This window comes from Clinocottus analis, unplaced genomic scaffold (genome assembly GCF_023055335.1).
Source record: "Clinocottus analis isolate CAN_PGR_092001 unplaced genomic scaffold, fCliAna1.0.p SCAF_5, whole genome shotgun sequence".
Classification (NCBI taxonomy): Eukaryota; Metazoa; Chordata; class Actinopteri; order Perciformes; family Cottidae; genus Clinocottus; species Clinocottus analis.
In genome coordinates this window covers 16,110,551-16,132,459 of record NW_027176207.1, presented here as the reverse complement: position 1 = coordinate 16,132,459, position 21,909 = coordinate 16,110,551, and the positions used below count along the sequence as shown (strand labels likewise).

The 21,909-nt window shown below is 40.2% G+C and overlaps 2 protein-coding genes and 30 non-coding genes across 32 annotated transcripts; 31 read left to right on the top strand and 1 right to left on the bottom strand.

Annotated features, from left to right (window-relative positions):
- Positions 1 to 148: 148 nt before the first annotated feature.
- Positions 149 to 6,332, bottom strand: LOC137802833 (hepatic and glial cell adhesion molecule-like). Its single transcript, XM_068600985.1, has 7 exons — positions 6,111 to 6,332; positions 4,135 to 4,476; positions 2,433 to 2,714; positions 2,061 to 2,154; positions 1,879 to 1,943; positions 1,654 to 1,727; positions 149 to 1,135 (listed from the first exon to the last, which is right to left on the bottom strand). The coding sequence occupies exons 1-7, from the start codon at positions 6,193 to 6,195 to the stop codon at positions 986 to 988; spliced, it is 1,092 nt and encodes a 363-aa protein (XP_068457086.1). The 5' UTR covers positions 6,196 to 6,332; the 3' UTR covers positions 149 to 985.
- A 507-nt stretch (positions 6,333 to 6,839) lies between these two features.
- On the top strand, positions 6,840 to 10,925 carry styxl1 (serine/threonine/tyrosine interacting-like 1). Its single transcript, XM_068601094.1, has 8 exons — positions 6,840 to 7,046; positions 7,168 to 7,229; positions 7,471 to 7,570; positions 7,753 to 7,886; positions 8,897 to 9,042; positions 9,133 to 9,230; positions 10,038 to 10,150; positions 10,679 to 10,925. The coding sequence occupies exons 1-8, from the start codon at positions 6,944 to 6,946 to the stop codon at positions 10,808 to 10,810; spliced, it is 888 nt and encodes a 295-aa protein (XP_068457195.1). The 5' UTR covers positions 6,840 to 6,943; the 3' UTR covers positions 10,811 to 10,925.
- A 436-nt stretch (positions 10,926 to 11,361) lies between these two features.
- trnay-gua (transfer RNA tyrosine (anticodon GUA)) lies at positions 11,362 to 11,464 on the top strand. Its single transcript has 2 exons — positions 11,362 to 11,398; positions 11,429 to 11,464. It is a non-coding gene; the product is annotated as a tRNA-Tyr (tRNA).
- A 257-nt stretch (positions 11,465 to 11,721) lies between these two features.
- trnay-gua (transfer RNA tyrosine (anticodon GUA)) lies at positions 11,722 to 11,824 on the top strand. The gene is made up of 2 exons: positions 11,722 to 11,758; positions 11,789 to 11,824. It is a non-coding gene; the product is annotated as a tRNA-Tyr (tRNA).
- A 253-nt stretch (positions 11,825 to 12,077) lies between these two features.
- Positions 12,078 to 12,180, top strand: trnay-gua (transfer RNA tyrosine (anticodon GUA)). The gene is made up of 2 exons: positions 12,078 to 12,114; positions 12,145 to 12,180. It is a non-coding gene; the product is annotated as a tRNA-Tyr (tRNA).
- Positions 12,181 to 12,426: 246 nt separating this feature from the next.
- trnay-gua (transfer RNA tyrosine (anticodon GUA)) lies at positions 12,427 to 12,529 on the top strand. Its single transcript has 2 exons — positions 12,427 to 12,463; positions 12,494 to 12,529. It is a non-coding gene; the product is annotated as a tRNA-Tyr (tRNA).
- A 249-nt stretch (positions 12,530 to 12,778) lies between these two features.
- On the top strand, positions 12,779 to 12,881 carry trnay-gua (transfer RNA tyrosine (anticodon GUA)). Its single transcript has 2 exons — positions 12,779 to 12,815; positions 12,846 to 12,881. It is a non-coding gene; the product is annotated as a tRNA-Tyr (tRNA).
- Positions 12,882 to 13,138: 257 nt separating this feature from the next.
- trnay-gua (transfer RNA tyrosine (anticodon GUA)) lies at positions 13,139 to 13,241 on the top strand. Its single transcript has 2 exons — positions 13,139 to 13,175; positions 13,206 to 13,241. It is a non-coding gene; the product is annotated as a tRNA-Tyr (tRNA).
- A 246-nt stretch (positions 13,242 to 13,487) lies between these two features.
- trnay-gua (transfer RNA tyrosine (anticodon GUA)) lies at positions 13,488 to 13,590 on the top strand. Its single transcript has 2 exons — positions 13,488 to 13,524; positions 13,555 to 13,590. It is a non-coding gene; the product is annotated as a tRNA-Tyr (tRNA).
- A 257-nt stretch (positions 13,591 to 13,847) lies between these two features.
- Positions 13,848 to 13,950, top strand: trnay-gua (transfer RNA tyrosine (anticodon GUA)). Its single transcript has 2 exons — positions 13,848 to 13,884; positions 13,915 to 13,950. It is a non-coding gene; the product is annotated as a tRNA-Tyr (tRNA).
- Positions 13,951 to 14,196: 246 nt separating this feature from the next.
- Positions 14,197 to 14,299, top strand: trnay-gua (transfer RNA tyrosine (anticodon GUA)). Its single transcript has 2 exons — positions 14,197 to 14,233; positions 14,264 to 14,299. It is a non-coding gene; the product is annotated as a tRNA-Tyr (tRNA).
- Positions 14,300 to 14,548: 249 nt separating this feature from the next.
- On the top strand, positions 14,549 to 14,651 carry trnay-gua (transfer RNA tyrosine (anticodon GUA)). The gene is made up of 2 exons: positions 14,549 to 14,585; positions 14,616 to 14,651. It is a non-coding gene; the product is annotated as a tRNA-Tyr (tRNA).
- A 246-nt stretch (positions 14,652 to 14,897) lies between these two features.
- trnay-gua (transfer RNA tyrosine (anticodon GUA)) lies at positions 14,898 to 15,000 on the top strand. The gene is made up of 2 exons: positions 14,898 to 14,934; positions 14,965 to 15,000. It is a non-coding gene; the product is annotated as a tRNA-Tyr (tRNA).
- Positions 15,001 to 15,246: 246 nt separating this feature from the next.
- Positions 15,247 to 15,349, top strand: trnay-gua (transfer RNA tyrosine (anticodon GUA)). Its single transcript has 2 exons — positions 15,247 to 15,283; positions 15,314 to 15,349. It is a non-coding gene; the product is annotated as a tRNA-Tyr (tRNA).
- Positions 15,350 to 15,600: 251 nt separating this feature from the next.
- trnay-gua (transfer RNA tyrosine (anticodon GUA)) lies at positions 15,601 to 15,703 on the top strand. The gene is made up of 2 exons: positions 15,601 to 15,637; positions 15,668 to 15,703. It is a non-coding gene; the product is annotated as a tRNA-Tyr (tRNA).
- Positions 15,704 to 15,960: 257 nt separating this feature from the next.
- Positions 15,961 to 16,063, top strand: trnay-gua (transfer RNA tyrosine (anticodon GUA)). The gene is made up of 2 exons: positions 15,961 to 15,997; positions 16,028 to 16,063. It is a non-coding gene; the product is annotated as a tRNA-Tyr (tRNA).
- Positions 16,064 to 16,318: 255 nt separating this feature from the next.
- Positions 16,319 to 16,421, top strand: trnay-gua (transfer RNA tyrosine (anticodon GUA)). The gene is made up of 2 exons: positions 16,319 to 16,355; positions 16,386 to 16,421. It is a non-coding gene; the product is annotated as a tRNA-Tyr (tRNA).
- A 251-nt stretch (positions 16,422 to 16,672) lies between these two features.
- trnay-gua (transfer RNA tyrosine (anticodon GUA)) lies at positions 16,673 to 16,775 on the top strand. The gene is made up of 2 exons: positions 16,673 to 16,709; positions 16,740 to 16,775. It is a non-coding gene; the product is annotated as a tRNA-Tyr (tRNA).
- A 257-nt stretch (positions 16,776 to 17,032) lies between these two features.
- Positions 17,033 to 17,135, top strand: trnay-gua (transfer RNA tyrosine (anticodon GUA)). Its single transcript has 2 exons — positions 17,033 to 17,069; positions 17,100 to 17,135. It is a non-coding gene; the product is annotated as a tRNA-Tyr (tRNA).
- Positions 17,136 to 17,386: 251 nt separating this feature from the next.
- Positions 17,387 to 17,489, top strand: trnay-gua (transfer RNA tyrosine (anticodon GUA)). The gene is made up of 2 exons: positions 17,387 to 17,423; positions 17,454 to 17,489. It is a non-coding gene; the product is annotated as a tRNA-Tyr (tRNA).
- A 257-nt stretch (positions 17,490 to 17,746) lies between these two features.
- On the top strand, positions 17,747 to 17,849 carry trnay-gua (transfer RNA tyrosine (anticodon GUA)). The gene is made up of 2 exons: positions 17,747 to 17,783; positions 17,814 to 17,849. It is a non-coding gene; the product is annotated as a tRNA-Tyr (tRNA).
- Positions 17,850 to 18,095: 246 nt separating this feature from the next.
- Positions 18,096 to 18,198, top strand: trnay-gua (transfer RNA tyrosine (anticodon GUA)). The gene is made up of 2 exons: positions 18,096 to 18,132; positions 18,163 to 18,198. It is a non-coding gene; the product is annotated as a tRNA-Tyr (tRNA).
- A 251-nt stretch (positions 18,199 to 18,449) lies between these two features.
- trnay-gua (transfer RNA tyrosine (anticodon GUA)) lies at positions 18,450 to 18,552 on the top strand. Its single transcript has 2 exons — positions 18,450 to 18,486; positions 18,517 to 18,552. It is a non-coding gene; the product is annotated as a tRNA-Tyr (tRNA).
- A 257-nt stretch (positions 18,553 to 18,809) lies between these two features.
- Positions 18,810 to 18,912, top strand: trnay-gua (transfer RNA tyrosine (anticodon GUA)). Its single transcript has 2 exons — positions 18,810 to 18,846; positions 18,877 to 18,912. It is a non-coding gene; the product is annotated as a tRNA-Tyr (tRNA).
- Positions 18,913 to 19,163: 251 nt separating this feature from the next.
- trnay-gua (transfer RNA tyrosine (anticodon GUA)) lies at positions 19,164 to 19,266 on the top strand. The gene is made up of 2 exons: positions 19,164 to 19,200; positions 19,231 to 19,266. It is a non-coding gene; the product is annotated as a tRNA-Tyr (tRNA).
- Positions 19,267 to 19,510: 244 nt separating this feature from the next.
- Positions 19,511 to 19,613, top strand: trnay-gua (transfer RNA tyrosine (anticodon GUA)). Its single transcript has 2 exons — positions 19,511 to 19,547; positions 19,578 to 19,613. It is a non-coding gene; the product is annotated as a tRNA-Tyr (tRNA).
- Positions 19,614 to 19,870: 257 nt separating this feature from the next.
- Positions 19,871 to 19,973, top strand: trnay-gua (transfer RNA tyrosine (anticodon GUA)). Its single transcript has 2 exons — positions 19,871 to 19,907; positions 19,938 to 19,973. It is a non-coding gene; the product is annotated as a tRNA-Tyr (tRNA).
- Positions 19,974 to 20,228: 255 nt separating this feature from the next.
- Positions 20,229 to 20,331, top strand: trnay-gua (transfer RNA tyrosine (anticodon GUA)). The gene is made up of 2 exons: positions 20,229 to 20,265; positions 20,296 to 20,331. It is a non-coding gene; the product is annotated as a tRNA-Tyr (tRNA).
- Positions 20,332 to 20,588: 257 nt separating this feature from the next.
- trnay-gua (transfer RNA tyrosine (anticodon GUA)) lies at positions 20,589 to 20,691 on the top strand. Its single transcript has 2 exons — positions 20,589 to 20,625; positions 20,656 to 20,691. It is a non-coding gene; the product is annotated as a tRNA-Tyr (tRNA).
- Positions 20,692 to 20,942: 251 nt separating this feature from the next.
- On the top strand, positions 20,943 to 21,045 carry trnay-gua (transfer RNA tyrosine (anticodon GUA)). Its single transcript has 2 exons — positions 20,943 to 20,979; positions 21,010 to 21,045. It is a non-coding gene; the product is annotated as a tRNA-Tyr (tRNA).
- Positions 21,046 to 21,291: 246 nt separating this feature from the next.
- trnay-gua (transfer RNA tyrosine (anticodon GUA)) lies at positions 21,292 to 21,394 on the top strand. Its single transcript has 2 exons — positions 21,292 to 21,328; positions 21,359 to 21,394. It is a non-coding gene; the product is annotated as a tRNA-Tyr (tRNA).
- A 257-nt stretch (positions 21,395 to 21,651) lies between these two features.
- On the top strand, positions 21,652 to 21,754 carry trnay-gua (transfer RNA tyrosine (anticodon GUA)). The gene is made up of 2 exons: positions 21,652 to 21,688; positions 21,719 to 21,754. It is a non-coding gene; the product is annotated as a tRNA-Tyr (tRNA).
- The last annotated feature ends 155 nt before the right edge of the window (positions 21,755 to 21,909 follow it).

Below are 21,909 nucleotides of genomic sequence, written 5' to 3'. Positions count from 1 at the left end.
TATATATATATATATATATATATATATATATATATATATATATCATCCTTTTTTAAAAATGAAGTCCAGAGATGTCTGTCACTTTCGTATGAATCTCCCAGTCAGACAATTCATTAATTTTGCACAGTTATAACGCATGCCTCCATAAACACAAATTGTTGTTTTTACCTTCATGTTCACGCTATAAACAAACAAAATGCTAATTAGTTGCATGCCTGGCTTTCAATAACATTACGTTAAGACTCAAAGAGCACAGAGAAATTATTAGAAGGCACCTGACAAATGTTTCACATTTTATTTGAGTAAAAAACTCATACCCTCCATCAACTGGGCTTTTCTCTTTCTGCCCCTTACAAATGCTATTAAATCATCTAGTACAACTAAAATAGTAATTTACAGTATTTCACAAAATGTCACAAGGTAACAGCTGTATTTTATTTCATCAACACTAGAGACAATATCACACATAACACTGTAAAAGAGTAATAAAGTATAATTTCTGAGGATGATTTTTTTCCCACCTAATCTGTAATTTCTTAATCCTAAAAAACGAACCCCTTTGGCTTGGTGATGATTTTGAATTGAGCATAAGAACAGTATCATTATCAATGTGTAGTTGCATCATTCTTGCCCCACCTCAGCTTCATGCAGACTCCGTGCCCGTTCCAAAATGTTTGATTTTGTAGTTCCAGTAACCAACAACAACAACAACAACAACAACAACAACAACAACGGTGGTTAGTGGTGATCCCAAAGAGACTTCAACTTGTCTGATATGGTTTTAACTTTAAAAGCAACCTATATTGAAGTTACAGTTTACTTTAATAAAATCAAACAGACATTATTGTAAAACCCCAGATCCTGAAAGCGATCATTCCTGAACTCCGGGCTGATGTGCAGGATGTCGCCACCCAGTGTCAGGAGCAGCATACAGTAGGACTGACCTCCCACCTGCTGCGCGTGGAGCGTTTAGGCTGATGGGCTTTCAGGTATACCTGTGGGACGAGCGGGCCGGGGACCCATTCGACTGGGACAGAGATTCGCTGTAGTTGGGGCAACTGGTGTAGCACGGAGGGTTGTCAAATTCAGAAGGAGATCCAATACTGTTGCTGGATGAGTCATCTGTTGAGGGATCCTGCAAAACATGACAACTTTAGCTTAAATCCATCCAATCACTTATGAGCAACAGCCGATTGGGATTAGTCCTGACAATTTGTTTTGTATGATATTTTTGACTTCTAAATGCTCCACACCCTGATCTGTGTATCTGATTTACCTTAGATCATAATTAATGGTCTTGTGAAATACCTTCCTTTCGGATACATTTTAAACCAGTAAACCAGACAAACATATATTGGTGTTTGTGTCTTTTAATATCCAGCATTTAGTGGTGTTCGTTTTAAACCCTGATGAATAAAGTATTCCTAAAGAGGATGCATTCATTTTGTAAGCTAATTTATACGTTCTGTCCTTAGTTATGGTATGAAAGGCAATATATTGATTCATGTCTGTTTATTGTTCAAGAATTGAACGATTGTAATCTAATTTACGTCATAAATTATTATTATTACTTTTAATAGTGTTGCTTCAGATTTGTGTCTGGCAGTCTTTGAGTTACAGAATGTGATACGCTCAGAGTGATAAGAGAGATACCTTTTGCTGCAGGATGTAAAGTGAAGTTACAGCATGTACTCCATTATGCTCTGTCCTTTTTGGAAGCACATCAGCTGTGGCAAAGCATAAAACATTGGACTGTCATTTACACACATCGCCTAATTTCAGAATCGCTATCAATCCAATCTCATTCATATCAGCTGATCCATTTTTGTATTAACTGTCATCACAGGGCAATATGTATTCAGTATGATCATACTCTACCTGTTTGATTGATTGGTGAGTGATCAAAGTGGTCATAAGCGCTGGAAAGCGATGGATGTCGTCGCCTAACAAAGACAAGGGAATTTCAATGCATTTAATGTTATGCGATAATGTTTGTTTACTTGCACTCCAGTCTTGTCTTTTTAGGGTTGATTTAAAAGCTTGTTAGCAACAACTCCTACTTTTTGGAAGGCGTCCAGCAGGCACACACTGTCACCAAAGTGATGAGGAGGAATATGCCCCCAGTGGAAAGGATGATATAGAGGGAACTTCTTCCTGGCAGGATATGCAAAATTACAGATTCAGAGAAGATGAAAAACAAAAAAGTATTTTACAGAATATTATTGTTGACTATATATGAACAAAATCTGAGAATAAAGCTTCTTTTAGACATGCTAGCGGCATAAATCCAGCATACAGTTGTTTATAAAATATGTAAACATGAAATATCATAAAACGTTGGATACATTGGCTTCAAGTAACACTTCAAAACGTTTGCTTCACGTGTTTCACTGCGTTGAGCATGATGTGTTGAACTCTAGTTGTCTACTTACTGTAGACAGTCAGTCTGATTGGCTGGCTTGTCATATTGCCCACAGGATTCTCCACTGTGCAGCTGTAGATGTCATCATCTGCCATCAACACCCGTGAGATGGTCAAGAGCTTCTGGTCAGTTGACAACATGAACCTCGTCATGTTGTTCAGTGGCTTCCCGCCTTTGAACCACCTGTATGCAGTCCTGGTTCCATTGTCGTGCGAGCAGTTGAGGATGACGTTTTCGCTGCGCTCCAGTACTGAGGAAGCTTCCATGTGGATGTAGGGCTTGGATATCGACTCTGGATGAATGCAGCAGTAGATTGGATAGTTTTCAATATGTAAATAGAAACAAAAGAACAGGAAACATGCTGTCAAATGCAAGGGGTGCAGATAGACTCAAGCATATCTTAAAATGGGAAACATTTTGGCTCAGCACCCTCAGGCCAACTTTTATTCCAGGCCTTACAAGGAAATTGACTCCTCCCCTTTTCAATAACTTGTTTCTACATTTAGTTTCTATTAACACTATACTGTGGCTTTTTATGCCAACATTATACCTTTATTATTGTATCTGCCATTATCGTTGTTGTCTGAAAAGAAGTATTTTTCAGGGTGATCCATTCCGAGTAGTATCACATATTTATAGCGTTGCATATTATTGTCACATTGCCCTTAAGTATTTTCATTCTTTCCATTATGTGTGCATATATACAGTATATTTTAGCACATGCTTTTTTTTTTTTTTTACCTTTCGCCATTATTTATTATTTAATGAGTTAGTATCAAACCTTTTTGTGAGTATATTTCTGAGTTTGTTCAGTATGAGTTTGCACTAATTTTCACTATTTATTTCTTGTAAGTAGTCTCTCAGTTAACATGCCGTGGCACATGACCGCTTGATGAGGTTTAACTTGAACATCTGTCCTCATTCCCCTGAAAACACAACAGTTCTTATTTTCAGGTGAAAATATAGGTATATCACAATGCTACATAATGTTCAATTATGGTAATATATTTTTCAAATTGTTGACTTACAACAACATTGCGCATTAGTGTATTGTAGATGAATCTTAAGCGCCATGAAGTCTTGAAGCCATCAGATGACGGAGGATTGCATTCTCAGCAGTCGAGTAGGAGGAAATAGTTCTCCCTGACACAAATTGTCTCTTGTGCAACATTGTTGCTTCCTCCTACTCTTCTTAGTATACAGGTGACCTTCACACAGGCCTTTGTGAGCAGGGCGAATGCCTCTCTTCTACCATACAACGCGGTTGGAGAGGTTAAAGGTGAGCCTGAGCTAATACAAGAGGGGATTAGGATGTCATGTGTCTTCAGCGAGGTTAATGGACCAGCACTGCAACGTCTACCATAACTACTGACAGTACAGTAAAAAGAAATCCTCTTATCAGTTTACCCATACAAAATTAAAAAAGTCCCAGCTTTCTCCTGCATCCTGTCTTGGCTAAACTTGTTCTTGTCCTTTTTACTCACTGAGTAAAAAGTAAAATGGTGGTCTTACTTTCAGGAGAAAGACATTAAAGTAAAACACATCTCTGGAAGCTGCCATCATCCATACTCAACTCAACTGGGACTTAAATTGGACTTGAGTCTTCGTCAAAGACAGACATATGTTTTCTGGTTCACACTAAAATGAAATTGGTGTGATTTTTTGCCCTTACGTTAATTTCCCAAATCACACGACCAAGCTTGTTTTCTTACCATCCACAGTGAGCGTGATGCTACCCTCTCCTGTAAATGTGTCATCTGTAATGGAGATCTCCACGTCATAAGTTCCGTCGTCAGAGAGTCTGAGGTTGTGGAGAAGCAGAGTCCCATTTTCAAATACCAGGATGCGGTCACGATACTCAGGCCTCAGCGTCCCAATGATGTCAGTTCCAATCGACTGGACAACAGTGACAGACTTTTCCCGCTTGAGCTGCCACTTGATGACCGGCAGGTCGAGGCTGACGCTACTATAGCTGACAGACAGCAGGGCCTCCCCTCCTACTGTACCTCTGATAAGAGTGTTTGGGATGGTCATATTTACTGCCAGTACCCTACCTGCAGAGAAACACAGAGAGGTCAACAATTGATTATTTACAGTCCAGCTTAAAGAAAATAAATATATATATTCTAGGTGTTTATGTGCCCAAGTGCTATTAATATGTGTATAAATCATTATTGTATTGTTATTTCACAATAGACAAAGTGACACCAATCGTAATCTACCTACCATAGTCGTCTGAGATGTGTACAGCTGTTATATCAACAACTATTTACATTTTGACAACTTTAGATCATGTTGCTGAGAATCATACATCTGCAGAAATTATGTGGCATGTCCAGTTATGCAATATTCAACCTATATATATAAACCTCTGCATTGTTTTACATAAAAAAAATTTGATTCATGTAATGTCTGCACATGGTAAAAAATAACAAAACATAAATTGTCGGTCTTCAGTGTGATGCAGATTTCATCTCCTGCTATTAGTTTAGATGAGACACCCGCCCAGCACCCTAACCTCCTTGATTCTGACTTGCTACATAAAGGGCCCACAACGTCCTGCAGACACTGACTGTTAGATGGACATAAGTACGTTGTGTACAGTGCAATCATCAAATTTGAATATACATTTTAAGGATCCTGCTTTCTATTGCAATAGCTTTATGAGCAAACAACAGTTCTTGCGCACAGGCATGATGGGAATAACCTTTCACTCTACATGTTGGTTTTATTGTTGATGTATTTTAACTACAGTGAGCGATACAGTGGTTAGCCAAAGGCTTGTGTGGGCATCACGCCCCATCTCTGCTGTATACTGAATCCAGTCTGCATGGCGGATCTACATTGCCATGGGAACAGCTGTCAGTTGTTGGGATGGGCCAGCATGAGCCAACAAAAGTGGGGATTGTTTGTTCAAATTTCCTTCTTGGCAGTTCATGAAAAGAACACTGGGAGCAGTCCAGATGCCATGCTAGCTTTGCAGAAACAGAACAACTCAGTGACTCTACTGCTAGTCACAACAATAGCAGGACAGTGATGAGACACACAGCCACAGCTGAAAGTTACTGAATGTCTGAAAACACTGGTTCAGCCTGAAGGCACAATTACTGTATTACTTACAAAGGGTGAGCTCAGGAATTTAAAAGCACCCACGCAGTTTAATGCAACCCAATAGCCCAAACAACAAATACTACCTTTGTGATGGCCACAATGATCAGTTTTCAGATTCAGATGATACAATATTATGCATCGCACAGTAAAAATAACCACAAGCCTCTGGTCATAACATATTGCGTCAAACCCTCTACATGTTTCATTTACATTCATCATAAATATGAAACTTTAAAAACCAAATCCAGCCCGTTTTTGATATTTTCTTCCTGAATCCAGCTGATATTGTGAAAGAACAGCAGTAATACATAATAGTAAAAATGTGAGTGCTATGTTGCATAAGAAAGACCCTTTGATTGTTTCATCCAGCAAGTTGGTGTTGATTCATCATACTGCATTACTAAAATTATATCTGCTGCTTGTACCATAAAAAAAACAGACTTCAGTATTCAACTGTTTTTTCATTTGCTACAATGCAAACTAAGACAAACTTAAACCTTTCCAAAATGCATGAACTTGCAAGTGACCATTGCTCGGCAAACCTTACACAAATCCTACAGTAGAAAATGAGACGTACCTGAATTGAAGGAACCAAGCCACATGAGCATTAAAATCTGTGAAATTATTTTAGCTTTTGAAGGAGCCTCCTTCTCTGCCTTCATCTTGGGTCTCAATCTCTGTTTTCCTCCCTGACCACCAGCATGATCTGCGACTCCGGGCAGGACAGAGAACACAGTCCTTCATTCACGCTCTGCTGGGTACATGTTGTTCTCAAACGTCAATGTAGACGCAGGACAAAAGTGTTTGTGTCTGGATGTTCGTTTCGTTTGCTTAATGTTTTCATGCAACGATGACTGATATGTTAATGGACAGAACAATAGTCAGTGTTCATCACCTTTTCTGTATGAGTGTATCGTTGCCGTTGAAGCACACTTGATTTTGCTCATCCAGTGGTGAAGCTAGACTTGTAAAGTATATTTGAGTGCCTCCAGGGGATAATATAAAGGTGTATCTTTTAGGAAACATGAATGTATTATAAATATTATGTAATTGGCCCACACAGATTTTTTTCATTCCCATTTTCTGTCTGATTTTGTTTCAAATCATCCAGTATACGGTAAATACTGAACAATACAAATATACTGGAATTTAAAATGAAATAACAAAAACTTTTATCTACATGTGGATGAAACATGTATTAGTTATTTACATTGTTGAGAAATGCCTACTTGTGACTTTAAGAAGTCTGCATCATCAACAGCCACCAATGAGAGAAGGGTCTCATCGCTTAGCAACCGTGCCCAAACACAGCAGCCATGCTCTTTGAAAACAACACAATGTCCTCAAATGAAAGACGTTAGCTCACGTTAATTATTTATATTTGTTTACGGCTAACTGTTCCTTTCTGCGATGGCTGAAATCAGGATGTGTGAGCCATTTGAGCTCTTCAACCTCCTCAACCAGTGCAGCCGTGTATCAAAGCTGGCGGAGATCAACTACCTCTGTTTGATTGGTGAGAAATGGACTGCAGCTCGGCGTGAACACTTGATTTGAGCTGGATTTTCCTTGATTGCGTTAATTCAATTTTCCCCTGAGCTGTTTTGTACTTGTGTAATTGTTTGTCTCCGTTTTAGATGCCCGAGAAACCCACGACTACAGAATGAGTCACATCATTACAGCTAAAAATGCCAAAATGGTAGGGACGTCGTTGTATCCACAGTTTTGTGATTCATGCCTTTGTTCAAACAGTCTGGGTCTGATTAGTACAAGTGGGCATAATTGGGCAAAAGGTTGGTTGCTGTAGAATGTTGAAAGAAATAATTACTTCGTAAATGGTTCAAACAAGCATTGTTCATAGATTGTTTGAATTGAAAGCAGCATACTTTCCTCCCATCTTGGCTCAAATATATCAAAACCTTTTGTATGCCTCCTTCCAGGATTCAGAGAATAAATTTTTCCTGCCAGAGGCAGTGGAGGTTGACAGTTTGCAGCATGTGGTGGTGTATGACAGCAAGACAAGCGTTTTACAGGAACAAGGTAACTGGCCGGACATGTTTCTTCAAAGTAGCACTGGGGCGTCTGTATTTTCCATGAGCACCCTAAACCACTTTGGCATAACAAAGCTAGTAGTTCTCTTCAGGCAGTGCTTCCAATGTAAATTTCAGCCACACATGTGCAAATTGATGTTCATGACTTTTCTTCCTGACATGTGATTGCAGACAGGGCGGTTAAATGTGCCCAGGAACTGTCCAAAGCTAGCATCTGTCCGGTCCACATAGTGACAGGAGGCTTTCAGAGGTTCTCGGCTCTGTACCCTTTTTTACGGACTGCGAAAATCATCTACACCATCATAGTAAGACTTCATGGTGGACTATATAGATAATAGGAAACTCTTCTCATAGCCTCACACTGTTACGTATTCTAGTTTGGGGTTAGATGTCATGTGTTTTTAACAACAAGATGATGTTTTTTCTGTACTGTCCTTGATTAAAATACCATTATGAAGGCTATTTTTTTTTTACCCGGAAGTAAAAAGTAATGTTGCTTTTCATACAACAGTATGAAAAGTTGAATCCTGGTGGCTGAGTTAAGATATATATAATACAAAAATCACATACACTTCTATAAAAGAATCAATATCAATACCATCAAAAAACTGCAAACTGTGAATTTAACTTAAGTGACCAATCAGCTCAATAACATTGTGAACCTCACAAAGACAGCTGAGTCTTTTTTGTTCAATAGGCCTACATGTATTACAGCTCATATTGACACATATGTTGTCCTTTTACACTGTTAGTTTCATTGTTTTTGAACTTAATTTGTGATTGAATATCTTTTCTTGTCTTGTCTTTTTGCCATGTATGTGTGAGTGATCTACAGTACATGTTTGCATTCATTTTGATTTTAGTGTTTAAACGGGCAGTGCTCTCATATGACATGATCTCTTGAGGAGTTTTTAAATCCGATCACCTGTCATCATTACATTTTATACCAAAATAAAATATTTTAAACTTAAAATCTAAGTGCCTTAGATATGTTTCAGATCGCTGACTCATAAGGACTTGTTTTTGTTTTACTGTCCACTAATTTGTACTTAAACTTGCTTTAAAGAGCATCGGCTTTTTAACTTCATAATCACGAACACAGAGTCTCTTGCAGCACTCCCTATTTATTCTTCATGAATTCAAGATTGTTGGAATTAAACTTTAGTGGGGAAAATTCCCAACTGCAAATTTTCAATTAATGAAATTACCAAAGACACACAGATAACCTGTGATTTTGGGAGCTTTGCTTTGTTAGTGATACAGCCATGCTTATATACAGCAGTTTATAGTTTAACATATTTCTGGCGGGGCTCAGGAACTGGAAAACCTGAAGACCTATCCAGTGGAGATCCTGGCAACACTGCTCTATATGGGTGATGAGAAACACGGCATGGACTCCAGCATCCTCAAAGACCTGAAAGTCATTGCTGTCGTCAGCATCTCAGAGAGTAACACTCTGAAGTAAGATAGGATCGGATGTTTGAAGTATCATTACAGAACACTCTGAGTGTCATGGCTTTTACATTTGTTTTGAATTTCTTTTCGGACTAGATCCATTGAGGGGACCCAGACCATTACTCACGTCCCTGTGGCTGACTCAGTGGTGGCTGATTTATTTTCAAGCTTTGAATGGATTTGCAGCCTCATTGGTAAGTTGTGCTTCACTTAAATACATTCTTACAAGGATTTAGGGTTGTGTATATAATCGCAGGAAATCTGAAACAAGGTTTACTCACTTAAACTGCAATGACGAAAAATACAAACGTGTGTGAAATGCAGCAGGGTGTTTCAGTTAAGGTTGAACTCCTGCATGTGTTTTGTATTTCCAAGATCTCAAATTGTTATATAAACAGCATATCACTTACAACCTTCAGAAATGTTTTGTGACTTTAACTATGAAGATAGAGAGAGACGCATGTATGAGACTATATGCGTGTCATACACATGTATGACACGCATATTTTTGTACCAGCAAGCAATTTATTTTATGTTAGAATCTAAATGTATCAGATGAAAATGTGAATTTGTTTTTAATTAAGTTGGGGGAAAAAAATGCCACCTTAGATTCAAGGATTTAGGGAAAGGAACTTATTTTAGATTTAGCCATTGAAATTCCACATTAAATGAGATTGTTGTTTGTCATTACAACTGTGAAAAATACCGCTCTATAAAATTAACAATGTTGCTCTCAGACCCAGGGAATAAAAAACAACAGAGCATAAAACTACAATGCTTAGAACTGAAAATAAAATGCATTGTGGCACCTTAATTTAAATATTTTGTGGCGCTTATGAACACAACTTAATCAGGGCAGGGAAATAACTAAATAAATACATAACTAATATATATTTGCTAGATTTGTCATCAATGTAGTTGCTATTACTGTACATGGATGGATTGACTTAATAATTTAGAGGTTTTTGCTTCCATAAATAGCCATGTCCTCTTGATTTCAGGTTCCCACATCAAGGTGGGCTCTCGGGTCCTGATAGTTTCCAAGCACGGCAGAAGCCGCTGCAGTGCTGTCGCCATTGCCTTCTTAATGCTCCACCTCAAATGCACACTGGAGGCAAGTGGTGTTCATTTAGTTTTGGTATTAGTGTGTAAGTCCTATGCAACTTTTAGTCCTGGTTCCACTGTTATACTGAGACGGTAACAAGTACGTCAGCTATTATACTCTGCGACGACTGTGATCAAATGCATTTTGGGGCTTGTGTTCCAAAGCAGAATAAGAGGCAAAATGTTCGTCAAAGCCCCAACATGCAACCAGTCAGCATTTTGTTTCTTCACGGCATAAACATGAATGTAAAAACAACAATTTGTGTTTCTTATGGAGTCATGTGTTGTAAATGTGAAAATTTAACAAGAAACAGCATGTATAATGAGAAGGCTTTAGAGGTGTGTAAAGCTTGGCGAATTACAGAAATTGTGAAAGACGGATGTGTGCTCAGTATCAATCTTCTCAAAAGGACGGATTTGTTCAACGCACAAACATGAGTTTGCTCTTGATTACAGAAAGGGAGCATGTGCATATGAAATATTGAATAGAAAGTGTGTATTTGCAGTATATCATTTTGTTGGTGTAACTTTTTTTCAGGAGGCCTGGAAGTATGTGCTGAAATGTAAACCCAACGTAAGACCAAACGCAGGGTTTCTACAGCAGCTGTCTGACTGGGAGCTTCACACCATGGGAACGAAAGTGACAGACATCTCTGGACCTCATTTTTAACCAAGGATGATGTAACAGGTAGAGGTTGTCTATTTGATACATATAATCCATAAATAAACCCTCAGGATGGAAGGTATTATCAACTCAAAATAAAAGAAAGAAGATTGGACAGTGACACCTAGTGGGGTTATTTTGTACATAACTTTTGTAAACGTCTTTTCTTGTTTTGTAATCATAAACAAAGTTGTTTATGGAAACATCTATGATAGCTGCAGCAAAGTCCTCACATGGCTCTGCTAGAGGTGCTTACAATATTGGCTAGAGGTTCCCACTCTATAGAAGTGATGCTCTTATGGTGAAGATGGTCTCTGAAGGAGGAGGATGTCCGAAAAGATACATATTTTATTTTCGTGAATATTCTGTATGTCCATCAATTAATACTGACATCATTATTTATATATTTTCCACTACGCAGCTCACATTAGCAGGTACGTGGATAACAGGTAGCTGTTTTTAATGTTTGACTCTGCATTGTTGAGTATTTGGAAACAGACTGTAGGTATCAGTTACAGCCCTGAGGCACACGCTAAAAAAATGTGTGCTTTTGGCTCCCTTCGATAGCTCAGTTGGTAGAGCGGAGGACTGTAGGTTGATATTCCCTGTGGAAAATATGCAGGTATCCTTAGGTCGCTGGTTCAAATCCGGCTCGAAGGAGGACCTTATTGTAGGTTACTGTAAAGATGACAATTGTGCTACTGTCATTCAGGATGTAATGAACAGGACTTTTATTGAATTTTGCGTTAAGCGGCTACGTAGTTCACTTTCCCAAAAATGTAAAACCAGGTACGTGAAGAACAGGTGGCTGTTTGTCATGTTTGACTCTCTGCATTGTTGAGTCTTTCCAAACAAACTTTATAAGGTATCAGTTTCAGCCCTGAGGTACACGCTAAAAAAATGAGTGCTTCTGGCTCCCTTCGATAGCTCAGTTGGTAGAGCGGAGGACTGTAGGTTGATATTCCCTGTGGAAAATATGCAGGTATCCTTAGGTCGCTGGTTCAAATCCGGCTCGAAGGAGGAACTTATTGTAGGTTACTGTAAAGATGACAATTGTGCTACTATCATTGAGGGCGTAATGACAAATTTTATATTAAATTTTGCCGTAAGTGGCAACTTAGCAAATTTCCCGAAAATGTAAAACCAGGTACGTGGATAACAGGTGGCTGTTTGTCATGTTTGACTCTGCATTGTTGAGTCTTTCCAAACAAACTTTGTAAGGTATCAGTTTCAGCCTTGAGGCACACGCTAAAAAAATGTGTGCTTCTGGATCCCTTCGATAGCTCAGTTGGTAGAGCGGAGGACTGTAGGTTGATATTCCCTGTGGAAAATATGCAGGTATCCTTAGGTCGCTGGTTCAAATCCGGCTCGAAGGAGGAACTTATTGTAGGTTACTGTAAAGATGACAATTGTGCTACTGTCATTCAGGGCGTAATGAACAGGACTTTTATTGAATTTTGCATTAAGCGGCTACGTAGTTCACTTTCCCAAAAATGTAAAACCAGGTACGTGGATAACAGGTGGCTGTTTGTCATGTTTGACTCCCTGCATTGAAAACAAACTTTGTAAGGTATCAGTTTCAGCCTTGAGGCACACGCTAAAAAAATGTGTGTTTCTGGCTCCCTTCGATAGCTCAGTTGGTAGAGCGGAGGGCTGTAGGTTGATATTCCCTGTGGAAAATATGCAGGTATCCTTAGGTCGCTGGTTCAAATCCGGCTCGAAGGAGGAACTTATTGTAGGTTACTCTAAAGATGACAATTGTGCTACTATCATTGAGGGCGTAATGACAAATTTTATATTGAATTTTGCTGTAAGTGGCAACTTAGCAAATTTCCCAAAAATGTAAAACCAGGTACGTGGATAACAGGAAATAACAGGAAGACTCTCTGCATTGTTGAGTCTTTCCAAACAAACTTTGTAAGGTATCAGTTTCAGCCCTGAGGCACACGCTAAAAAAAGGTGTGCTTTTGGTTCCCTTCGATAGCTCAGTTGGTAGAGCGGAGGACTGTAGGTTGATATTCCCTGTGGAAAATATGCAGGTATCCTTAGGTCGCAGGTTCAAATCCGGCTCGAAGGAGGAACTTATTGTAGGTTACCGTAAAGATGACAATTGTGCTACTATCATTCAGGGCGTAATGAACAGGGATTTTATTGAATTTTGCGGTAAGCGGCTACGTAGTTCACTTTCCCAAAAATGTAAGACTAGGTACGTGGATAACAGGTGGCTGTTTGTCATGTTTGACTCTCTGCATTGTTGAGTCTTTCCAAACAAACTTTGTAAGGTATCAGTTTCAGCCTTGAGGCACACGCTAAAAAAATGAGTGCTTCTGGCTCCCTACGATAGCTCAATTGGTAGAGCGGAGGACTGTAGGTTGATATTCCCTGTGGAAGATATCCAGGTATCCTTAGGTCGCAGGTTCAAATCCGGCTCGAAGGAGGAACTTATTGTAGGTTACTGTAAAGATGACAATTGTGCTACTGTCATTCAGGGCGTAATGAACAGGACTTTTATTGAATTTTGCATTAAGCGGCTACGTAGTTCACTTTCCCAAAAATGTAAAACCAGGTACGTGGATAACAGGTGGCTGTTTGTCATGTTTGACTCCCTGCATTGCAAACAAACTTTGTAAGGTATCAGTTTCAGCCTTGAGGCACACGCTAAAAAAATGTGTGGTTTTGGCTCCCTTCGATAGCTCAGTTGGTAGAGCGGAGGACTGTAGGTTGATATTCCCTGTGGAAAATATGCAGGTATCCTTAGGTCGCTGGTTCAAATCCGGCTCGAAGGAGGAACTTATTGTAGGTTACTGTAAAGATGACAATTGTGCTACCATCATTCAGGGTGTAATGAACAGGGCTTTTATTGAATTTTGCATTAAGCGGCTACGTAGTTCACTTTCCCAAAAATGTAAGACTAGGTACGTGGATAACAGGTGGCTGTTTGTCATGTTTGACTCTCTGCATTGTTGAGTCTTTCCAAACAAACTTTGTAAGGTATCAGTTTCAGCCTTGAGGCACACGCTAAAAAAATGTGTGCTTCTGGATCCCTTCGATAGCTCAGTTGGTAGAGTGGAGGACTGTAGGTTGATATTCCCTGTGGAAAATATGCAGGTATCCTTAGGTCGCTGGTTCAAATCCGGCTCGAAGGAGGAACTTATTGTAGGTTACTGTAAAGATGACAATTGTGCTACTGTCATTCAGGGCGTAATGAACAGGACTTTTATTGAATTTTGCATTAAGCGGCTACGTAGTTCACTTTCCCAAAAATGTAAAACCAGGTACGTGGATAACAGGTGGCTGTTTGTCATGTTTGACTCCCTGCATTGAAAACAAACTTTGTAAGGTATCAGTTTCAGCCTTGAGGCACACGCTAAAAAAATGTGTGTTTCTGGCTCCCTTCGATAGCTCAGTTGGTAGAGCGGAGGGCTGTAGGTTGATATTCCCTGTGGAAAATATGCAGGTATCCTTAGGTCGCTGGTTCAAATCCGGCTCGAAGGAGGAACTTATTGTAGGTTACTCTAAAGATGACAATTGTGCTACTATCATTGAGGGCGTAATGACAAATTTTATATTGAATTTTGCTGTAAGTGGCAACTTAGCAAATTTCCCAAAAATGTAAAACCAGGTACGTGGATAACAGGAAATAACAGGAAGACTCTCTGCATTGTTGAGTCTTTCCAAACAAACTTTGTAAGGTATCAGTTTCAGCCCTGAGGCACACGCTAAAAAAAGGTGTGCTTTTGGTTCCCTTCGATAGCTCAGTTGGTAGAGCGGAGGACTGTAGGTTGATATTCCCTGTGGAAAATATGCAGGTATCCTTAGGTCGCAGGTTCAAATCCGGCTCGAAGGAGGAACTTATTGTAGGTTACTGTAAAGATGACAATTGTGCTACTGTCATTCAGGGCGTAATGAACAGGACTTTTATTGAATTTTGCATTAAGCGGCTACGTAGTTCACTTTCCCAAAAATGTAAAACCAGGTACGTGGATAACAGGTGGCTGTTTGTCATGTTTGACTCCCTGCATTGAAAACAAACTTTGTAAGGTATCAGTTTCAGCCTTGAGGCACACGCTAAAAAAATGAGTGCTTCTGGCTCCCTACGATAGCTCAATTGGTAGAGCGGAGGACTGTAGGTTGGTATTCCCTGTGGAAGATATCCAGGTATCCTTAGGTCGCAGGTTCAAATCCGGCTCGAAGGAGGAACTTATTGTAGGTTACTGTAAAGATGACAATTGTGCTACTGTCATTCAGGGCGTAATGAACAGGACTTTTATTGAATTTTGCATTAAGCGGCTACGTAGTTCACTTTCCCAAAAATGTAAAACCAGGTACGTGGATAACAGGTGGCTGTTTGTCATGTTTGACTCCCTGCATTGCAAACAAACTTTGTAAGGTATCAGTTTCAGCCTTGAGGCACACGCTAAAAAAATGTGTGGTTTTGGCTCCCTTCGATAGCTCAGTTGGTAGAGCGGAGGACTGTAGGTTGATATTCCCTGTGGAAAATATGCAGGTATCCTTAGGTCGCTGGTTCAAATCCGGCTCGAAGGAGGAACTTATTGTAGGTTACTGTAAAGATGACAATTGTGCTACCATCATTCAGGGTGTAATGAACAGGGCTTTTATAGAATTTTGCGTTAAGCGGCTACATAGTTCACTTTCCCAAAAATGTAAAACCTGGTACGTGGATAACAGGAAATAACAGGAAGACTCTCTGCATTGTTGAGTCTTTCCAAACAAACTTTATAAGGTATCAGTTTCAGCCCTGAAACACACGCTAAAAAAATGTGTGCTTTTGGCTCCCTTCGATAGCTCAGTTGGTAGAGCGGAGGACTGTAGGTTGATATTCCCTGTGGAAAATATGCAGGTATCCTTAGGTCGCTGGTTCAAATCCGGCTCGAAGGAGGAACTTATTGTAGGTTACTGTAAAGATGACAATTGTGCGACAATCATTCAGGGTGTAATGATCAGGATTTTAATTGAATTTTGCGGTAAGCGGCTACGTAGTTCACTTTCCCAAAAATGTAAGACTAGGTACGTGGATAACAGGTGGCTGTTTGTCATGTTTGACTCTCTGCATTGTTGAGTCTTTCCAAACAAACTTTGTAAGGTATCAGTTTCAGTTCTGAGGCACACGCTAAAAAAATGAGTGCTTCTGGCTCCCTTCGATAGCTCAGTTGGTAGAGCGGAGGACTGTAGGTTGATATTCCCCGTGGAAAATATCCAGGTATCCTTAGGTCGCTGGTTCAAATCCGGCTCGAAGGAGGAACTTATTGTAGGTTACTGTAAAGATGACAATTGTGCTACTATCATTGAGGGCGTAATGACAAAGTTTATATTAAATTTTGCCGTAAGTGGCAACTTAGCAAATTTCCCAAAAATGTAAAACCAGGTACGTGGATAACAGGTGGGTGTTTGTCATGTTTGACTCTCTGCATTGTTGAGTCTTTGTAAACAAACTTTATAAGGTATCAGTTTCAGCCCTTAAACACACGCTAAAAAAATGTGTGCTTTTGGCTCCCTTCGATAGCTCAGTTGGTAGAGCGGAGGACTGTAGGTTGATATTCCCTGTGGAAAATATGCAGGTATCCTTAGGTCGCTGATTCAAATCCGGCTCGAAGGAGGAACTTATTGTAGGTTACTGTAAAGATGACAATTGTGCTACCATCATTCAGGGTGTAATGAACAGGGCTTTTATTGAATTTTGCGTTAAGCGGCTACATAGTTCACTTTCCCAAAAATGTAAAACCTGGTACGTGGATAACAGGAAATAACAGGAAGACTCTCTGCATTGTTGAGTCTTTCCAAACAAACTTTGTAAGGTATCAGTTTCAGCCCTGAGGCACACGCTAAAAAAAGGTGTGCTTTAGGTTCCCTTTGATAGCTCAGTTGGTAGAGCGGAGGACTGTAGGTTGATATTCCCTGTGGAAAATATCCAGGTATCCTTAGGTCGCTGGTTCAAATCCGGCTCGAAGGAGGAACTTATTGTAGGTTACTGTAAAGATGACAATTGTGCGACAGTCATTCAGGGTGTAATGAACAGGATTTTAATTGAATTTTGCGGTAAGCGGCTACGTAGTTCACTTTCCCAAAAATGTAAAACCAGGGACGTGGATAACAGGTGGCTGTTTGTCATGTTTGACTCTCTGCATTGTTGAGTCTTTCCAAACAAACTTTGTAAGGTATCAGTTTCAGCCCTGAGGCACACGCTAAAAAAATCAGTGCTTCTGGCTCCCTTCGATAGCTCAGTTGGTAGAGCGGAGGACTGTAGGTTGATATTCCCCGTGGAAGATATCCAGGTATCCTTAGGTCGCTGGTTCAAATCCGGCTCGAAGGAGGAACTTATTGTAGGTTACTGTAAAGATGACAATTGTGCTACCATCATTCAGGGTGTAATGAACAGGGCTTTTATTGAATTTTGCGTTAAGCGGCTACATAGTTCACTTTCCCAAAAATGTAAAACCTGGTACGTGGATAACAGGAAATAACAGGAAGACTCTCTGCATTGTTGAGTCTTTCCAAACAAACTTTGTAAGGTATCAGTTTCATCCTTGAGGCACACGCTAAAAAAAGGTGTGCTTTTGGCTCCCTTCGATAGCTCAGTTGGTAGAGCGGAGGACTGTAGGTTGATATTCCCTGTGGAAAATATCCAGGTATCCTTTGGTCGCTGGTTCAAATCCGGCTTGAAGGATGTACTTATTGTAGGATACTGCAAAGATGACAATTGTCCTACTATCATTCAGGGTGTAATGAACAGGGCTTTTATTGAATTTTGCGGTAAGCGGCTACGTAGTTCACTTTCCCAAAAATGTAAAACCAGGGACGTGGATAACAGGTGGCTGTTTGTCATGTTTGACTCTCTGCATTGTTGAGTCTTTGTAAATAAACTTTGTAAGGTATCAGGTTCAGCCTTGAGGCACACGCTAAAAAAAGATGTGCTTTTGGTTCCCTTCGATAGCTCAGTTGGTAGAGCGGAGGACTGTAGGTTAATATTCCCTGTGGAAAATATGCAGGTATCCTTAGGTCGCTGGTTCAAATCCGGCTCGAAGGAGGAACTTACTGTAGGTTACTGTAAAGATGGTAGTTGTCCTACTGTCATTCAGGGTGTAATGAACAGGATTTTTATTGAATTTTGCGATAAGCGGCTACGTAGTTCACTTTCCCAAAAATGTAAGACTAGGTACGTGGATAACAGGAAGCTGTTTGTCATGTTTGACTCTCTGCATTGCAAACAAACTTTGTAAGGTATCAGTTTCAGCCTTGAGGCACACGCTAAAAAAATGAGTGCTTCTGGCTCCCTTCGATAGCTCAGTTGGTAGAGCGGAGGACTGTAGGTTGATATTCCCTGTGGAAAATATGCAGGTATCCTTAGGTCGCTGGTTCAAATCCGGCTCGAAGGAGGAACTTATTGTAGATTACTGTAAAGATGACAATAGTGCTATTATCATTCAGGGTGTAATGAACAGGGCTTTTATTGAATTTTGCGTTAAGCGGCTACATAGTTCACTTTCCCAAAAATGTAAAACCTGGTACGTGGATAACAGGAAATAACAGGAAGACTCTCTGCATTGTTGAGTCTTTCCAAACAAACTTTGTAAGGTATCAGTTTCAGCCTTGAGGCACACGCTAAAAAAATCAGTGCTTCTGGCTCCCTTCGATAGCTCAGTTGGTAGAGCGGAGGACTGTAGGTTGATATTCCCTGTGGAAAGTATGCAGGTATCCTTAGGTCGCTGGTTCAAATCCGGCTCGAAGGAGGAACTTATTGTAGATTACTGGAAAGATGACGATTGTGCTACTATCATTCAGGGCGTAATGAACGGGACTTTTATTGAATTTTGCGGTAAGCGGCTACGTAGTACATTTTCCAAAAAATGTAAAACCAGGGACGTGGATAACAGGTGGCTGTTCGTCATATTTGACTCTCTGCATTGTTGAGTCTTTGCAAACAAAATTTGTAAGGTATCAGTTTCAGCCCTGAAACACACGCTAAAAAAATGTGTGATTTTGGCTCCCTTCGATAGCTCAGTTGGTAGAGCGGAGGACTGTAGGTTGATATTCCCTGTGGAAAATATGCTGGTATCCTTAGGTCGCTGGTTCAAATCCGGCTCGAAGGAGGAACTTATTGTAGATTACTGTAAAGATGACAATAGTGCTATTATCATTCAGGGTGTAATGAACAGGGCTTTTATTGAATTTTGCGTTAAGCGGCTACATAGTTCACTTTCCCAAAAATGTAAAACCTGGTACGTGGATAACAGGAAATAACAGGAAGACTCTCTGCATTGTTGAGTCGTTCCAAACAAACTTTGTAAGGTATCAGTTTCAGCCTTGAGGCACACGCTAAAAAAATCAGTGCTTCTGGCTCCCTTCGATAGCTCAGTTGGTAGAGCGGAGGACTGTAGGTTGATATTCCCTGTGGAAAGTATGCAGGTATCCTTAGGTCGCTGGTTCAAATCCGGCTCGAAGGAGGATCTTATTGTAGGTTACTGTAAAGATGACAATAGTGCTACTGTCATTCAGGGCGTAATGACTGCTTTTATATAGAATTTTGCCGTAAGTGGCAACTAAGCAAATTTGCCAAAAATGTAAAACCAGGTACGTGGATAACAGGTGGCTGTTTGTCATGTTTGACTCTCTGCATTGCAAACAAACTTTGTAAGGTATCAGTTTCAGCCTTGAGGCACACGCTAAAAAAAGGTGTGCTTTTGGTTCCCTTCGATAGCTCAGTTGGTAGAGCGGAGGACTGTAGGTTGATATTCCCTGTGGAAAATATGCAGGTATCCTTAGGTCGCTTGTTCAAATCCGGCTCGAAGGAGGAACTTATTGTAGGTTACTGTAAAGATGACAATTGTGCGACAATCATTCAGGGTGTAATGAACAAGATTTTAATTGAATTTTGCGGTAAGCGGCTACGTAGTTCACTTTCCCAAAATTGTAAGACTAGGTACGTGGATAACAGGTGGCTGTTTGTCATGTTTGACTCTCTGCATTGTTGAGTCATTCCAAACAAACTTTGTAAGGTATCAGTTTCAGTTCTGAGGCACACGCTAAAAAAATGAGTGCTTCTGGCTCCCTTCGATAGCTCAGTTGGTAGAGCGGAGGACTGTAGGTTGATATTCCCTGTGGAAAATATGCTGGTATCCTTAGGTCGCTGGTTCAAATCCGGCTCGAAGGAGGAACTTATTGTAGGTTACTGTAAAGATGACAATTGTGCTACGGTCATTCGGGGCTTAATGACAAAGTTTATATAGAATTTTGCGGTAAGTGGCAACTTAGCAAATTTCCCAAAAATGTAAAACCAGGTACGTGGATAACAGGTGGCTGTTTGTCATGTTTGACTCTCTGCATTGTTGAGTCTTTCCAAACAAACTTTGTAAGGTATCAGTTTCATCCTTGAGGCACACGCTAAAAAAAGGTGCGCTTTTGGTTCCCTTCGATAGCTCAGTTGGTAGAGCGGAGGACTGTAGGTTGATATTCCCTGTGGAAAGTATGCAGGTATCCTTAGGTCGCTGGTTCAAATCCGGCTCGAAGGAGGAACTTATTGTAGGTTACTGTAAAGATGGTAGTTGTCCTACTGTCATTCAGGGTGTAATGAACAGGATTTTTATTGAATTTTGCGATAAGCGGCTACGTAGTTCACTTTCCCAAAAATGTAAGACTAGGTACGTGGATAACAGGAAGCTGTTTGTCATGTTTGACTCTCTGCATTGTTGAGTCTTTGCAAACAAAATTTGTAAGGTATCAGTTTCAGCCCTGAAACACACGCTAAAAAAATGTGTGATTTTGGCTCCCTTCGATAGCTCAGTTGGTAGAGCGGAGGACTGTAGGTTGATATTCCCTGTGGAAAATATGCTGGTATCCTTAGGTCGCTGGTTCAAATCCGGCTCGAAGGAGGAACTTATTGTAGATTACTGTAAAGATGACAATAGTGCTACTATCATTCAGGGTGTAATGAACAGGGCTTTTATTTAATTTTGCGGTAAGCGGCTACGTAGTTCACTTTCCCAAAAATGTAAAACCAGGTACGTGGATAACAGGAAATAACAGGAAGACTCTCTGCATTGTTGAGTCTTTCCAAACAAACTTTGTAAGGTATCAGTTTCATCCTTGAGCCACACGCTAAAAAAAGGTGTGCTTTTGGCTCCCTTCGATAGCTCAGTTGGTAGAGCGGAGGACTGTAGGTTGATATTCCCTGTGGAAAATATCCAGGTATCCTTAGGTCGCTGGTTCAAATCCGGCTTGAAGGATGTACTTATTGTAGGATACTGCAAAGATGACAATTGTCCTACTATCATTCAGGGTGTAATGAACAGGGCTTTTATTGAATTTTGCGGTAAGCGGCTACGTAGTTCACTTTCCCAAAAATGTAAAACCAGGTACGTGGATAACAGGTGGCTGTTTGTCATGTTTGACTCCCTGCATTGAAAACAAACTTTGTAAGGTATCAGTTTCAGCCTTGAGGCACACGCTAAAAAAAGATGTGCTTTTGGTTCCCTTCGATAGCTCAGTTGGTAGAGCGGAGGACTGTAGGTTAATATTCCCTGTGGAAAATATGCAGGTATCCTTAGGTCGCTGGTTCAAATCCGGCTCGAAGGAGGAACTTATTGTAGATTACTGGAAAGATGACAATTGTGCTACTATCATTCAGGGCGTAATGAACAGGGCTTTTATTGAATTTTGCGGTAAGCGGCTACGTAGTACATTTTCCAAAAAATGTAAAACCAGGTACGTGGATAACAGGAAGCTGTTTGTCATGTTTGACTCTCTGCGTTGTTGAATCTTTCCAAACAAACTTTGTAAGGTATCAGTTTCAGCCTTGAGGCACACGCTAAAAAAAGGTGTGCTTTTGGTTCCCTTCGATAGCTCAGGTGGTAGAGCGGAGGACTGTAGGTTGATATTCCCTGTGGAAAATATGCAGGTATCCTTAGGTCGCTGGTTCAAATCCGGCTCGAAGGAGGAGCTTATTGTAGGTTACTGTAAAGATGGTAGTTGTCCTACTGTCATTCAGGGTGTAATGAACAGGATTTTTATTGAATTTTGCGATAAGCGGCTACGTAGTTCACTTTCCCAAAAATGTAAGACTAGGTACGTGGATAACAGGAAGCTGTTTG

Excerpts from the sequence above, each read along its gene's own strand:
- LOC137802833 (XM_068600985.1), bottom strand. The coding sequence starts at position 6,195 with ATGAAGGCAGAGAAGGAGGCTCCTTCAAAAGCTAAAATAATTTCACAG. Across the intron at positions 4,477-6,110 it reads GCTTGGTTCCTTCAATTCAG|GTAGGGTACTGGCAGTAAAT; the intron begins GTACGTCTCATT and ends GTTTCTCTGCAG. Across the intron at positions 1,136-1,653 it reads TTTACATCCTGCAGCAAAAG|GATCCCTCAACAGATGACTC; the intron begins GTATCTCTCTTA and ends CATGTTTTGCAG.
- styxl1 (XM_068601094.1), top strand. The coding sequence starts at position 6,944 with ATGGCTGAAATCAGGATGTGTGAGCCATTTGAGCTCTTCAACCTCCTC. Across the intron at positions 9,043-9,132 it reads TCAGAGAGTAACACTCTGAA|ATCCATTGAGGGGACCCAGA; the intron begins GTAAGATAGGAT and ends TTTTCGGACTAG. Across the intron at positions 10,151-10,678 it reads ACCTCAAATGCACACTGGAG|GAGGCCTGGAAGTATGTGCT; the intron begins GCAAGTGGTGTT and ends ACTTTTTTTCAG.